General features: G+C 43.3%; 1 protein-coding gene across 2 annotated transcripts in view; it reads left to right on the plus strand.

Annotated features, from left to right (window-relative positions):
* MALT1 (MALT1 paracaspase) overlaps window positions 1–16,493 on the plus strand; it is a 214,028-nt gene that overhangs the window by 53,460 nt on the left and 144,075 nt on the right. For both annotated transcript variants that reach the window (XM_082252978.1, XM_082252979.1), the window contains exons 2-4: window positions 7,846–8,012; window positions 11,471–11,592; window positions 13,797–13,947. In XM_082252978.1, coding sequence (XP_082109104.1) covers window positions 7,846–8,012; window positions 11,471–11,592; window positions 13,797–13,947 — 440 coding nt within the window. The remainder of the gene's footprint in view (window positions 1–7,845; window positions 8,013–11,470; window positions 11,593–13,796; window positions 13,948–16,493) is intronic.

The following is a 16,493-nucleotide window of genomic DNA, read 5'->3' on the forward strand; positions in this document are numbered from 1 at the left end:
CATGGCCCTTTTTATTACAGTAGTGCAGAACAATGTATTGCATGCCGTGCTGCAGCACTATTGCATTGCCATGCCCATTACTGTAGTTGTGCATTCTAAATGAATGGCATCACAATGCACTGTTTCTGCAGGACATCTGTCTGCATAGGTCTCAGTCTTGCAGTGTGCAAACAGCAATGCATAGTAGGTACAAATTGCAGTCATCCAGAGCATCCAGTCTAAAGCAACCTCTCATCTGTCTGAAGTGAACTTGGATATAACCGACTGTTTTGCTCTTCACATTATGTTTTTGAATTAGCCTGATTGAATAGGACCCATAGACATTTTTGCATTGTAGCATACCACAACCCATTGCAACTCATGTTAGTGCATTGCAGTGAATTGTATTAGACAAAATAGGACATGTCCAATTCTTGACACGTTTTGGGTGCATTGGTAACCCTTTATTTTCCTATAGGCTTAGTGTGTGAACATTAAGTTGCAGGGCCGTCTTTAATATTAATTGGATACTGGACAAACATTTTCTTGAGCCCTTGAAAATCCACTTATCAACTATTTGCGGGCAGTGTGGGCTCAAAGGGCAGCTGCTTTGGGCCCCACAACAATGAATGGGCCTGCCCTTTTGCCCTGTGTTAAAGACGGCCCTGTTAAGGTTTTTGCACCTCAAAGATTTAAATGGACCCTAGAGAATTCCACTACAGTATTACCTTTGCAGGGACTGGTAGGCAGGCTAGTGACTGGACCACAGGGCATTTTCATAATACAACACCCTTTCTACTGAAAACAAGAGGAAGTAGTACAATGTAACAAACCTCTCAACCGTTACCACCACACTGTGGTGTAAGACCGCATTCACACGGAAGCGGCACGACTCCTGCAGGACTTCGGGGGCGACCTGTGAAGTCCTGTGCACCACGACTTCGGCGCGACTTGCACGGACTTCACATAATGGAAGTCAATGCAAGTCGCCTCCAGGTCGCCCCGAAGTAGTACAGGACCCTTTTACTAAGTCGGAGCGACTTGTGTGGCTCCTATTAGAACCGGTCTTGTACCAGTCAATGGACCGCGAGGGACCATGACTTGTCAGGCTGACAAGTCGCTCTAGTGTGAATGGAGCCTTAATCTCCAAACGTATGTGGTTTTTCTCAGGGAAAAATAACTGCATTAATAATAGACTCAGTCAAAGTGACACGCTTTGCTGAATCCAGCCAACCATGAAGGGTGCACGTTCCCTTCACAGTGACTAACCAACTGCTTACTAACACAGCTAGAAAACAAACACCAGTCTGTGAAAAGTTATTATTTCAAAAAAAAAAAATGATGTATTGAAGTGGATGACTTTACCCAAAAATCTAATCAGAAACATTATTGGGGCTAATTTACTAAAGCCCAACTGAAATTAACAAAAGGTGTGCAAAGTCTTACAATGTTCTGTCTTTAGAAAGCAACCACAGCCTAAGTAGAAAAGCCTTTCCCCTGCCAGCATGCTGTGGAGTGGACCTTATTCTCTGTGTGAAAGCAGTAGTCTCTCTGCAGAGGTCTGACACAGCCCCCCCATGTTTTTCTACACTGTTGTCTTTAGAAAGCAGCCACATCTTACCCTTGCCTTTTAGATCATTGACATCTTCCTTTATCAGAATTGTCTCGATCACTTCAGATAACTGAATTTATACAAACTCTCCTTCCTAATATCACGATTAGTCCAACTCTTTTGATACCTTTCGAAAAAATATGTAAAATGAACCCTCACCACCCTGGTCTTGTATCTCTCCTATATGTTGCTTAAAGCGGTTGTATCCCGCTTTTTTACACTTTTACCTACAGGTAAGCCTATAATAAGGCTTACCTGTAGGTACAAATAATATCTCCTAAACCGGCATGGTTTAGGAGATATTTACAGTGCATGCAGCCGCTCGCGCGAGTGGCGCATGCGCTCTGAAGGTCCGGGGGGAACTTCAATCTATTTGCCGGGAGCTTGCCGGAAAATCACTCCCGCGCGCATGCGCGGGAGTGACGTCATCGCGGCTCCGGCCAATCATCGCGCCGGAGCCGTCTCTTCCAGCCAATCACCGCGCCGGAGCCGCCGAACCCGGAAGAGACGGCGAGGGATCATGGCAGCGCCCGCAGCGATGTCCGGGGGTCCGTGTCGGGGCTTCGTTCTAAGGTAAGTAATACATAATGAGCTAGTATGCGATGCATACTAGCTCATTATGCCTTTGTCTTGCAGGTTTTTTTTTTTTTTTTTTTGGAACTTTGGGTTTACAACCGCTTTAAGTTTCTTGTGCTAATAATCCTAACTACGTTCTTGATTGGGAAGATGACCTGGGAGGATCTCTAGACATTGCTGAATGGCACAAGATTTGGTCAGAAGTGGCTTAATGATCCATTTTTTCTTTGGCACAAGAAAACGCACATAGAATTCTCCTTTGTTGGTATATGACCCCTTTGATCACAGTTTTCTCCTTCAGTTTCCCCCTTGTGCTTTAGAGGATGCGATGTCAAAGGTACCTTGTTCCATATTTGGTGGGAATGCCCATTAGTCCAGAACTTATGGACACAAGTATATAATTTCATTTGTAAAGTCCTTCACTCCATGGGAAGCATTACTTCATAGACCAAATTTGAGTCTTAAGCATTCCGAAATGAAATAGATTTTTCGACAAACTATTGCTAAAGCATGGAGACAACCATACCTGAACTTTAGAGAGGTAAAGCAAAGGATTATGGGAACCATGGTTCGTGAGAAATCAACCTCCATTCTACTTAATAGACACTCTGACTTTTTGAAAATATGGACTCCATGGTTGCATTATACATCTGAACTTAAAACTGATAATTCTTTGATCTCCCCCTAATTTCTCTCTAAGTCCCGGTTCACACTACCGCGACTTGTCAGTCTGACAAGTCGCAGTCCATTCTGTGCTACGGGAACCGTTCTAATAGGAGCGACTCAAGTCGCTCTGACTTAGAAAATAGTTCCTGTACTACTTTGGGGCGATATCGGAGCGATTTGCATTGACTTTAATTATATGAAGTCCGTGCAAGTCGCGCCGAAGTCGCGGTGCACGTGACTTCACAGGTTGCCCCCGAAGTCGTGCCGCGGTAATGTGAACGGACACTAAAAGTCTACTTTTTATATCTTTTCAACAATAATTAAACCCAGTAAGCGCTACATCCCCACCCCTTTCCTCCTTCTTTTTGTTATCTTTTCACTTACTTTTACTTTGTTATCTTTTTACTTTTACTACTTATTTTACTTACACTCAACACAGGTTTCTAAACTACGAGTTATTCATCTTCGCTCATATAACGTTTCATTTTCATACTCTACTCTCAGTGATTATGCTGTATGTTATAATGCTTACATGATGTAATATTTTGAATTTCATTGTTATGTTCTTCCATTGTATTTGCATTAGGCTTACATGTAACCTTGAGTCCCGGTTCACATCAGTGCGATGACAGACATCGCATGTGATTCGGAGTGCACTGCTCTGAAAACTACACGCGATGTCTGTGCGATGAAAATTTGGCTGAATTTGCATCGCATTCGGACACAACTCGCACAGGAAGCTTTTTTGGGTTTGCAGCGGAATCGTATCACATGGTGGTTCACACCCATGCAATCCGATTCATGTCCGAACTGACAGTTCGCACTGCGATATGTGAACTGATCTGGGGGTGTCGTTAACTTTGTATTGACATCCCCAGCAATTTGCATATGGCAGTGTGAACTGCCTGCGATTTTATTGTGATGTGGGAACCCACAGTGTATTCGCAGGGTTCCCCTGTCGCATATATGTGAACCGCCACTGAAAGTTTAATAAAAAAAAAAAAAGTATCTTACCATAGAATGCAGCCACATACTGAGTAGAAGAAAACATGCTGTAGAGCAGGGCTCTTTCCATGTGTAAGCAGAGGGCTCTCTGCAGCTGTGCGGAAGCAGTAGTCTCTAACTCTGACTCTACGGGGGGCATGTCAGACTTCTGTGCAATGGCCCTGTCAGATTTTCCCCACTTAATCAGCGCTGAAAGCTATAGCTTACAACGCTGATCAATGTATTGAAAAAAAAATTGTCCTCAGGTCACCCTTTAAAAGTCTTTACATGTTATCAGTTTAGAGCTAAACATAAGTTATGGTGATATAATTATTGCTCTCACTTCGACATTTGCAGATACCTCACATGTGTGGTGCAATAACCGTGTACATATGCATGGCAGACCTACATGCGCATTTGCGTGTACACGTGAGCACGAGGGGGGTAGGGAAATGAGACTAGACTCGCTATAGCCTGAACTTTGGGCTGGGAGCTGGGGTCATATGACAACCAACGTTAACCACTTGACTTCTGGAAGATTTACCCCCCTTCATGACCAGGCCATTTTTTGCGATACGGCACGGCGTTACTTTAACTGACAATTGCGCGGCCATGCAATGCTGTACCTAAATAATATTTATGTCATTTTTTCACACAAATAGAGCTTTCTTTTTGTGGTATTTGAATACCACTGAGTTTTTTTTTTTTTTTTTGAGCTATAAACAAAAACAGACTGACAATTTTGAAAAAAAAAAAAAAAAATTAATATTTTTTACTTTCTGCTATACAAAAAAAATGTAAAATATCAAATTTCTTCATAAATTTCGGCCAATATGTATTCTGCTACATATTTTCTGTAAAACAAAATCCAAAGAAGTGTATATTTTTGGTTTGCTCAAAAGTTATGGCGTCTACAATCTATGGTATATAAACCGGAATTTTTATTTATTGAATTTTTTTATACTAGTTTTATAATGGTGGCAAACAACGATTTATAGTGGGACTGCAATACTGTGGCGAACAATCTATCACTAACTTGACACTTCCTCACACTTTGCGGGAACCAGTGACACTAATACAATGATTAGTGCCAAAAATATGCACTGTCACTGTACTAATGATACAAGAAGGAGTTCAACATCTAGAGCAATCAAAGGGTTACCTATGTGCCTAGCCAGTGTTTTTGTGTACTGTATGTACTGCTTTTACTAAGGAAAGTGATGGATTTTCTTTCCATGCTTTGCAAGGATAGAAAATCCATCACTTTCCACCCCGTCAGAACGGAGCTCTGCCTTATCTACATAGGCATAGCTGCATTCTGCGGGTGCCCGCAGACATCTGTTGCCCAACAACCGCTGATCGGCTTCGGCTGTGAGTAATCACAGCAGAAGCGACTCGCCGGCGGCGCGCACGCCTACCCCCTATGCGGAGGTGCAGAATCACGTATATATACGTGATTCTGCACAGGAGGGCTACCCTGTAGCCGTATATCGCTATATGGCGGTCCTTAAAATATTTAAATTATTTTTAAACGTATTACGTTTTTTTACACTTTTTAATTTTTTTTATTTAACTTTGTTGTTATCACAACGTGTGAACAAGACCCCTTGTAAAAGCTTGAAAGATACTCTATATTGAGACATCGGGGTCTATTAGATCCCCAATGTCTCCCTTGCCCTTCAAAGCATCTGATCAAACACAGATCATACTTGATCAGATGTAGATGTTTTCCTGGCTGTATCTGCCCAGGGAATACAGCTCTGAAATCGGAAACGAGGAAATTCCTGTTGCTTCCGACTTCATTCATCACAAAGGAGATCGGGGAAAGGATGTTCCTCGACCTCTTCTGTGAGCAGCCAATCCAACTGCTTACAGTGGTCCCGGGCTCCCTGGTGGAATGGGAGAGCCCAAGAAGGGCATAAACGGCGCCGGAAAGGGGGTGGGTAGGATCCACAGCACTGATAACGTGATCGGGCAGCTGGCTGAAAAAACATTACCAGAATCGTAGCTGCAGCTGCTGTATACCTACTTGCCCTCCAGAATGTTTATATACATACACTGGATGGCAAGTGATAAAAGCCTAACTCATCCATGAGTATAAACCTCTCATCCACTCATAGAGCAGGGGCAGGTTAACATTTCTCTCAGGTTTTTATTTCTGCTTGTGACCCCAGTTTTGAACATTACTGCTCACTTCCTGTGTCTTTGACCCAGAAGCGTCACTAAGGTTGGTGTCACCCGGTGCACTAAAACATGGTGTCACCCCCTTCAGTACAGACCCCCCCTTCACCAAGCATAGTCCCCCCCCCATTACAGACCCCCTCCTTCACTAAAAACCCTCTTCTCCACTAAGTTTAGACCCCCTCCCTCAATACAGACCCCCTATCTACTAATTATAGACCCCCTCCATTAGTACAGACCCCCCTCCACCAAGCATAGTCCCCCTCATTACAGACCCCCTCGGTCAGTACAGATCCCTCTCTCCACTAAGTATAGACTCCCCCCTTTAATACAGACACCCTCTCTATTAATTATAGACCCCCTCCGTCAGTACAGATCCCCCCTCCACCAAGCATAGTTTCCCCTCATTACAGACCCAGTCTCTCAGTACAGACCCCTCTCTCCACTAATTATAGACTCCCCCCCTCAATATAGACCCCCTCGATCAGTACAGACCCCCCTCCACCAAGTATAGTCCCCATTCAGTACAAACCCCTCTCCCTCAGTACAGATCCCCCCCCCCACTAAGTACAGATCCCCCTCCATCAGTATAGACCCCCCTCCCTTAGTACAGACCCCCTCCATCAGTATAGACGCCCCTCCCTTAGTACAGACACCCCTCCATCAATATAAACCCCCCTACCTCAGTACAAACCCCCCTCAGTACAGACCCCTCCATCAGTATAGACCCCCCTCCCTCAGTACAGACCCCTCCATCAGTATAGACCTCCCTCCCTCAGTACAGACCTTCCCCCAGTATTGACCGCCCTACCTCAGTATAGACCCCCTTCCTCAATACAGACCCCCCACAGTATAGACCGCCCCCTCCCTCAGCATAGACCCCCTTCCCTTAGTACGACCTCCCCTTCCTCAGTACAGACCCCTCCATCAGTATAGACCCGGGTCTGGGGCCCCGACAGACACCAGCGCTCAATGAGCGATCGCCCACCCTCCATGGCCCCCCTTATGCTCCTGGGGGGCGGGGGAGGCTTCAGAGTGTAGCTGACGCCCGGAGAGTTGCTTGCTCAGACTAGCATTCTCCAAGCAGCGGGCTTCTGTATTAGTGACAGAAGGCAGCCACAGCAGCAGTGAGAGTGAGACTGAGGAGTCTTACTCAGGGCTAGCGCAGCTCTGGCATGTTCCAGCTGAAAAAGGGCCTGCCTTCAGGACCCACGACCTTCGCCTAGACACTGCACTCAGGATGGTGTTATCCCCTCTGCGGATGTCACCTGGTTGTGGCCCGCACCCCCATAGCGACGCCACTGCTGTGACCCCCCACTCAAGAAATAAGATGAATGGTTGTTGGTAGGGCAGGCATGTACAGCAACATAAACACTTTGTGAGGTTCTAAGCCTTTCCAACTCTACTAACATCGGGGTTATTTATTAAAACTGGAGAGTGCACAATCTGGTGTAGCTGTGCACAGAAACCAATCAGCTTCCAGGTTTTATTGTCAAGGCTTAATTGAACAAGCTGAAGTTAGAAAGCTAATTGGCTACCATGCACAGCTGCACCAGATTCTGAGTGCACCAGCTTTAGTAAATCCCCCAAATGTTTTTTTTTTTGGGTTGTGTCCCAATTGGGGGGATTTTTCTTCACTTCCTTTCTTGATAGGAAATAAAGAGAAATTACCCAGTAGGGACATAAAAAATCCTTGCAAAGGCTCTTTCGCTTTCTATCCAAAACAAATTTAAGAGTTTTGGCTTCACAGTAATAATATCTGAAGTATGTGCTCTCTGGAAATACAATGTACTGTATCTTTTCTGGAATACTCTTGTTTAATCTTGAACAAATAACTTTATTTTTAGTTCTACGGAGCTTCACCAGTGTTCCCTGAAAGTCATGGAGCCAGAAGGAAGCCCCGCTCGCAGCCTGCTAAGACTAATAGGAGACCAAGGATGTACAACGAAGGAACTGGCAGATCTTCTACAATGTATTGGCCAGTCTAATGCCGTTCAGCTCCTGAAACCTCCAGGTGTGTTTTATATATTGCATGTTTTATAACCCCGAACTGATTTTTTTTAGTTTAGGTGGACTCCAAGGGGTTCAGTCACCTGCTGGTCACTTACTGTATGTTCCTTTAAGAGTCTAATGTTGAGACCCCTCTATCCTCTAATGCAGTAGTCTCCAAACTGTGGCCCCTTGCTTGTCTATATTCGGCACTTGGGGAAATACTCCATTGACACCAAGAAGGGGACACAATTCCTCCCACTTACATCTATGATGTGACACTATTCCTCACACTGTATAGAAAAAGATCAATTGGACTTTACTGGCAATTAGGGGATCACATACAAGTTGATATAAAAATAACACTTTATTACAAAAAGTTAAAATACATACAGTATCTCACAAAAGTGAGTACATCCCCTCACATTTTTGTAAATATTTTATTATATCTTTTCATGATACACTGAAGAAATGACACTACAATGTAAAGTAGTGAGTGTACAGCTTGTATAACAGTGTAAATTTGCTGTCCCTAAAAAATAACTCTACACACAGCCATTAATGTCTAAACCGCTGGCAACAAAAGTGAGTACACCCCTAAGTGAAAATGTACAAATTGGGCCCAATTAGCCATTTTTCCTCCCCGGTGTCATGTGACTCTTTAGTGTGACAAGGTCTCAGGTGTGAATGAATAGCAGGTGTGTTAAATTTGGTGTTATCGCTCTCACTCTCTCATACTGGTCACTGGAAGTTCAACATGGCACCTCATGGCAAGGAACTCTCTAAGGATCTGGAAAAAAAGAATTGTTGCTCTGCATAAAGAATTATTGTGGAAATTTCTTACTTCTCCTCATGCAATTACCAAGGGTATTTCCTTTTTTTATAATCTTTTTTAACCATAAGATGTCTTTCCACAAAACCACACATATGTTAAGTTGGGAAATGAAACTTCAACAGTCCTTCTCTGAGGCCCAATGGAAGCTGGCAATTTGTAGTACGTATAAGTCGTCTAGATGTGTAAACCACTGGGAACAAACACAAAAAATCCTTACACGATGGTACTTGACACCGTACCGCTTATCTAAATTTTACGTTACCCACAGCCAATTATGTTGGCGTGACTGTGGACAGGTTGGTACCATAATCAATGTATTCTGGTCCTGCAAAGGACTTTCCAGCTTCTGGAGGAAGATTTTTGAAGTCCTTTCCATTATCACCGGCATACTAGTCAAACCCTGCCCTGCTATGGCTCTTCTCTCTCTGTGTTTGGATGCCCTACCACCCAATATGAGAACAGTATACGTACATGTCTTTATTGCGGCACAAACTGTTATTGCGAGATACTGGAAACAATCTAATGCACCTTCTCACCTGGAGGGGATTCGCCTAGTCAACATACTATATTCTCTTGAGAAAGCTTATGCGTATTCTGTATCCAGAAGTGCTCAATTTTATGCCAATTGACAACCTTGGACACTGAGTGTATGCTACTCACCCACCCACTGACAGTACCCTATCCAACCAGAGTATTATGCGGTATGATACTAGCTATTAAAACTTATACGCTTCTAAGGCAGAAACCTGTTGAACATAAGAGTTGTTGAATGTATGTCTATAGATGGACACGCTGTTCTTTGATTGTTATTTTCTTTTGATAATCCTTGAAGGCATTTTGTACTTTACATCTCATTCTCTATTCTGAAACCTTTGACAACTTCGTTACCTGTTATATGTTCCAGTTCTGTACACATGTTTTATATGAAAATCAATAAAAATGATTGAAACAAAAAACACCATCTTTTAACTTTGTAGTGCTCAAATCAGTTTGGTAGAACTGGGCATCTGGTGAAGATACATTAAAGTGGTATCTTCTCTGTTCTGTTCTTCTGTTATCAGCATGATAACTTCCGACACAGGAGATAAAAGAAGCTGGAAATTTGTGTTTTTGGCTGGGTGCATAGAGATAGATAACCAGAGTGCTGCTCTATTCACAGCACAGCTCTGCATGTTTCTACCTTCCTTTGCCTATGTGGAGGGGGGGGGGGGTGTGCCTTTCCTCCAATCAGCTGTCAGACAGTTTATACCAAGACTCCACACCCAGTGCTGGAACAGGAAGAAAAGAAAATCTAACATAATGTTCACTTTCTAAACAGTATAGAAAGCTGAAGACGGCAGATATACAAATACATCTTATGTAGGGAGATTCGTTTAACCACTTAAGCCCCGGAGGATTTTACCCCCTTCCTGACCTGGGCCTATTTTGCGATTCGGCACTGCGTGATTTTAATGGACAATTGCGCGGTCGTGCGACGCTGTACCTAAACGAATTTGACGTCCTTTTTTTCCCACAAACAGAGCTTTCTTTTGGTGGTATTTGATCACCTGTGCGATTTTTTGATCATGCGCTATAAAAAAGAGCGTCAATTTTTCAAAAATAACAATATTTTTCACATTTTTCTATATGAAATTCCCCCCAAAAAATTTAAAAATCTAATTTTTTTAACATTTTAGGCCAATTTTTTTTGTGCTACATATTTTTTTGGTAAAAAAAATCGTAAAAAGCGTATTTTGATTGGTTTGCACAAAAGTTATTGCGTTTACTAACAAAGGGAAAGATTTTTGTCAATTTTGTTGTTTTTTTTTAACGCGTAATGGCGGCGATCTGCGATTTTTTTTACGGTACTGCGACATTGCGGCGGACAGATCGGACCCTTGACTGACATTTTTGACACTTTTGGGGTTACCGGTGACATTACTACAGTAATCAGTGCTATACATATGCACTGTTACTGTAAAAATGACACTGGCAGTGAAGGGGTTAACTTTTTTGAGAGGGAGGGGTTATGTGTGTCCCTAGGGGCCTGATTCTAACTGTGATTGGCTGTGGCTTGAGTTGTAGGAACAGTGATTAAAGATCCTACATAGTAGAACCGTATGATCACTATTCTTACACAGGGGAGAATGACAGGCGGCTTGTTTACATTAGCCGCCTGCCTTTCTCCCGCTCTAACGGACGATCGCGAGTGACCGGCGGACATCGGGTCCGCCGGGCACACGCGCACGGGCGTCCGTGACCGAGCGGGAGCGTGCATCCGCCGGCGCGCGCTCGCTCCCCAGAGCATCACAGGCTAGTGACGTACCGATACGTCACTTTGCCTGTGAGGGGCTGACCGCCGCAGTATATGTACTTGCAACGGTCGGCAAGTGGTTAATCTCTGTGTATCATCTGAGGCTATTCACTTCACTGGGTATATGTGAGTGTTTATGTCAATTTTAATACGGGAGTCCCAGGGAGGCATACAAGAAGCCTACAAACTATACAGTTTGCCAGCAAATGCACAATAACAATATACAGTATCAGTTTAGTTCAGTTTAGTTTAGTTTAGTTTCGTTCAGTATAGAGTGGGTCAGTAAATGTTTGGTAATCAAGATGTTGACCTTTTTTTATATAATTCAAAATGTTATCAACTTTCTGTGTTTCAGGGATAAAAGTGATGGTCCAACCAGAGTCAGTGGCTGTCCAGTCTGGACAAATGGTCAAGCTTTCCTGTGTAGCAACCGGTCATCCCATAGTTAATTATCAATGGTTCAAAATGGACAAAGAGGTAATGACTACTAACTATAAAAAGGAGATGTGTATGAAACAAAAATGTCCCATAACTATGAGATGTTTTTTCTTTCATGGTTATGAGACAGGCAGGGTCAGTTTATTGCAGTGGAGGGTAAAGGACATGTGTCCGCAAGCATTAAGGGATGATACTTTAATATCCATCTGTGCTTTTTTATGCAAATAAATATTTTCCATTTAAAGCCCCCCCTTTCCTGCACATATTCACCTTTCTTGCACTCCCTGCGTCTTTTTTCATCAAATGAGAGCAAAGAAGTAACCGGATACTTCCAGGTATAGAGGACTAAGCTTAAACCTGCTCCCATTCCCATTCTAAGACCTATACTGCTGTGAATGGGGTGCGCTAAACAAAAATTAAGTTTCCTAGTGTAAACACACTTTAAAGAATAAATACCGTGCACATGTGAACATCTAAATGAATAACCACAATCATATGGTACATAAATGTGCAAGTGAAAAACTGATAGGTGTTCCAATGATGATAAGAAGTGATGAAAAATCAATAAGTCCACAAATAGTCCAATATATTGAATAATCTTCACCCTGTGATAGTGACCAAAAACTTCTTTAGGTGATGTTGGAAACTAACTCCTGGTGATAAATCAACCGTGTGATTAAGTGACTCCCACCACCTGCAGGCTTAACTCCTTACCAGACACTAACAGCTAATGTGCAGTTATTTTCAAATAAGGCCAGCTAACAGAGAGAAATCCTCCACCGCACTCCCACTCTGTGTATTCACACTGATGGGCCACTTACCAAAAGGTGCAGGTTATGCGTTAGGAAATCACCCTGGATGAAGGTTCTCTCCGGTGGCCGGACGCCCTAGACAAACTCCACAACCTTGTAGGTCCGCTCTTCTCCTTGCTGCAGTGCTTCTGTCTTGCCTCCCTTCACATGTGGTGTTTACACTAGGAACCTTAATTTTTGTTTAGCGCACCCCATTCACAACAATTTTATCCCTATCAGGTATAGTTTCGGTAGCAGCTTTACTTTATATCAGCGCACCCAAATTTTTCACTAAGACCTATACTAACTACCTTCTAAAGCAGGGGTCTCCAAAATTTCTAAACAAGGGGCCAGTTTACTGTCCTTCAGACATTAGGGGGGCAGGACTGTGGACATTTGGGGGCTGAAAAGTTCCCAACATCCCAACATCAGTGGGAAAAACCATCTTTGGTGTCATTGGGAGAAATTTGCACCCTATTGTGGGGTGTCATTGGGCGGAATTATTCCCCTTCATTGTTGTTAGTGGGCAGTGATTATGCCCCATTGTTATTACCAGAAGATGATATAGTGGAGCAAGGTCCGGATAAAAGCAAGCAAAGGGCTGCAGTCTGGAGACCACTGTTCTAAAGGAAAGATGTGTATACTTATCTAATCCAGGAGCACTCTGATCGGTTCATGTTATCGACTCCCAGCGCCAGCTTAAGTGAAGAGGAGGGACAGCGGATGCCCCGGAGTAATTCTATTTGTGACATCAATGCCCAGGCATTGCAGCCGTTGTCACTACTCTCCTCTCCCCTGGAACTGGCTGCTGGGGAGCGAACATGACCCGTCCATGGTCCCCTTGGATTAGGTAAGCATACACATCTATCCTTTACAGGGTAGTTAGTTTAGGGTTTAGAATGGGGGTGGGAACAGGTTTAAGCTTAGTTTTGACTTTACTTCCACTTTAAGCAACAAACCAAGGATACTATTGAACTATTCGAAGAGATCACCTTTTGTTTCCTTTGTTACACCTCAGTGTTGCTAGTCTTCTGCAGCCTCTTTGTAATCCCTTATTGTCTACACGTACTCCAGTTATAAGTCAATGGCATATCACAAGGAGGGTTTCTCAATGGTGACAAGTGTGGGCCATGCCTGGTTAATGTGTGTTGGCACAACTGCTTTTTAACCCCCACTAGAAGACCACACGACAGGGTGACACCATAGGGGCACAGCTGAGAGGCAGGGATAGAGTGTTACCATATAGGCTATAATACCAAGCCTGTAATAGGACTTTTATGTCTGGATCACCAGTTGCTTTTTTTTAAATTTGCAAATTAAAAAATATTTAAAATTACATTAATGGTTGTTTTATTAAAGTGAAGTTAAAGGGTTTACATAAACTATATGTAATGTTGATGCATATGACATATAACCTGGTGATTTATTGTTTTGTTTCATATCCCAATCCAGGTACCATATGGGAACTCATCAGAGCTGGTATTTAACCCTGTGGATGTGAATGATGCTGGCTTATACATCTGCAGAGTAAACAACAGTCACTCTTTTCATTACAGTAACTGGGCACAGCTGGATGTTATTGAAAGCAATCTGGCCTGTCACGGTGAGTTACTTGGCGAAATGAAGGAGATGTAATGAACGCTGACTCCGAAGGACATTCTATAGACCCTTAGAGAGATCTCTGGGCAATAAATGCATTGCACAACAAATAAAATGTCACAGGCCATTAGGAGTTGTTTAAGGGGATTTCCAATGCTTAGAAAGATTTGCTTCTCTGTATTTATGCGGTTTGTCTAAATCTTCTCTATTTTTCTAAATAACTCTAAAAGCATGACATTGGTTTTGATGGACTGCACCTAGAAATAACCCTGAATAACCGTGTCATGAAGTACAAAAATTGCTTCATTGTTTATGTAGAATTCCCCTAGATAGGTGCTAGGTTAGGTAAATTTAGTTCTGGCCCACCGTATTCAATTGAGCTGCATTTCATTGTTAGGCAAATTTAGTTCTGGCTCACTGTAATCGGTGTAGCTGTGTCTGATTGCTCTGGCCTGTTTTGGGTTTCAGTGGCTGCAGGATTACTGCTTCCCCCTGTTCATCAAGAAAATGTCCTAGAAGATAGGGGGCAGGGAGAGTCTTATCAGCAGCTAAATATTTATGAAGCCCTGACCAATCCCTGGGGAGAGGTGCCCAGATGGTGGCCGGGAGAGTATATAAATACTCTGGGACTGAGTGCAGGGGGGGTCTTTTTCCCTGAGGAGGAGATCACAGCCTAGGGGAGGCTGTTTGCCCCCTAAGCAATACTGCCATGTGACTGGGGTTCATTGAGGCCTCAGTTGGGCTAGCTGGAGGCCTCTTTGCTGAGAGTTTGCTGAAGCTGACTAAGGGGCTGTTGTCTAAGGATCTAGCCTTGTATCACGGAGTGATAGTGTCTGGAAGATATTGGAAGAAGGCAACCAATTATCCAAGGACATTAGTGAGTATAGACTGGTATGAGAGATTCTAGACTGTGTGCTGCTGCCATCCCTCTTATGCTTGAGTTACAGTGTTTAAAGTGAGCATTGTGTCTGGAGTCCTGAAGAGCTCTATCTATTTAACTTTTAGTGAAAGGACTCAGATTTCCAAGAGGATGATTACTCTCCTTAGGTTGCTTCTATAAAGCTTAGACCATCATTTACTTGTGCATGGACTTGGTTCACAGTTCTAAAGGAGAAAGTTTAGTGTCCTCAAATTGCTACTAAAAGTTACTGGAGTATCCAACAATTACCCACTACTTATCCCAGTTCAAGTTTGTTTAAAGCATCCAAAAAGCATACCTCTAGAGTGGTTATTGTGTCTGAAGAGTGATTGGAATCCTATGCCTGGCTGCAGGTAATTCACCGGCTCCTGTGGGTGTAGCACTACATTTAAAAAGTTACGCCTATGTGTAATTTCCTTGCTTTACTAACCATGAGGCTCTTAGGACAGAAATACAGGAACTGTGATTTGACTTCGTTTTGACGGACACCAGGACTGTCATTGTTATCTTTTTCTTTACTACTTGATGAGACACTGGCCTGGAGAAAGCAAAAGATTTACACACGCTTGTTCTGGGTCAGTGACTCACAAGGTACTAGAGCATGGATATGTACATGAAGACCACTCTGGAGCTTGCAACTCTAAAAACAAGTCTCGAAGATTGGGTTAATAGTTCTGGAACTCTTAGCTATTTAATCAAATATAGTTTTCGATCGTTATTGTCATCCAATGATATGATGGTGGCATGACTATGGGGAATATGAAAATTAGGCTGGCACTTAGTGCAAACCAAAGGATCACCTTGAGTTATGGTGGAGATGGGTAAATCTAGAACTGAAGTGCCACACTGTTATATTCAAGGTTTATTCCAAACACGATTTGTATACTGTACAATTGTATGTATTTTTAAAACAAAAAAAAATCCTTTATGAAACGTGACATAAAGGATAAAAAAAATAATACCAAGAAATAATTATCATACCTTCAAAGCAATGACCTAGAAGATATAAACAATTGTGGTCAACACTTAATGTCGAGTCCCTAGTGTGGAAAGTCGGTGTGGTGTGCCTGAACCGACGTAAGGGGGGTAGCCTGTAAATAAAGAGGGCACCCCAAAGGTAAGAGGTTGAGAAAAAAGGGGTGAAGGTGGGTGGGATGACGTACAGCGCAGCAGCAGGCCGGCATAGCGGAGGGGCGGCGCTATATAGCCCGCTAGCTCCTCCCACAAATACCGGCCTGCGGCCGAACACTTGTGGTCAACACTTAATGTCGAGTCCCTAGTGTGGAAAGTCGGTGTGGTGTGCCTGAACCGACGTAAGGGGGGTAGCCTGTAAATAAAGAGGGCAAAAGAGGAAGCAAACAACACACTTTATTCAATACAACTTAAGTCACAAGCCTATGAAATGCCAGTCTCAACTCCTTCTCTGGGTGAGGAATATAGACCTGGAAGGCGTCTGACTCCCACCGACCAAGCCTTTTAATGATATGGCCTGGCGTGTTATTCCCGGAGGCAGCCGAAGCCGCACCTATCCGGAAGGAGTGACCAGAGTGCGCTGCAGGGTCCCAACCCAGTCTGATACAAAGAGTTCGGATGTAGAATATGAACTTGGACGTGGTGAGGGGAACGCCCAG

This window comes from Pelophylax lessonae, assembly GCF_965119305.1.
Source record: "Pelophylax lessonae genome assembly, chromosome: 1".
Lineage (NCBI taxonomy): Eukaryota > Metazoa > Chordata > Amphibia > Anura > Ranidae > Pelophylax > Pelophylax lessonae.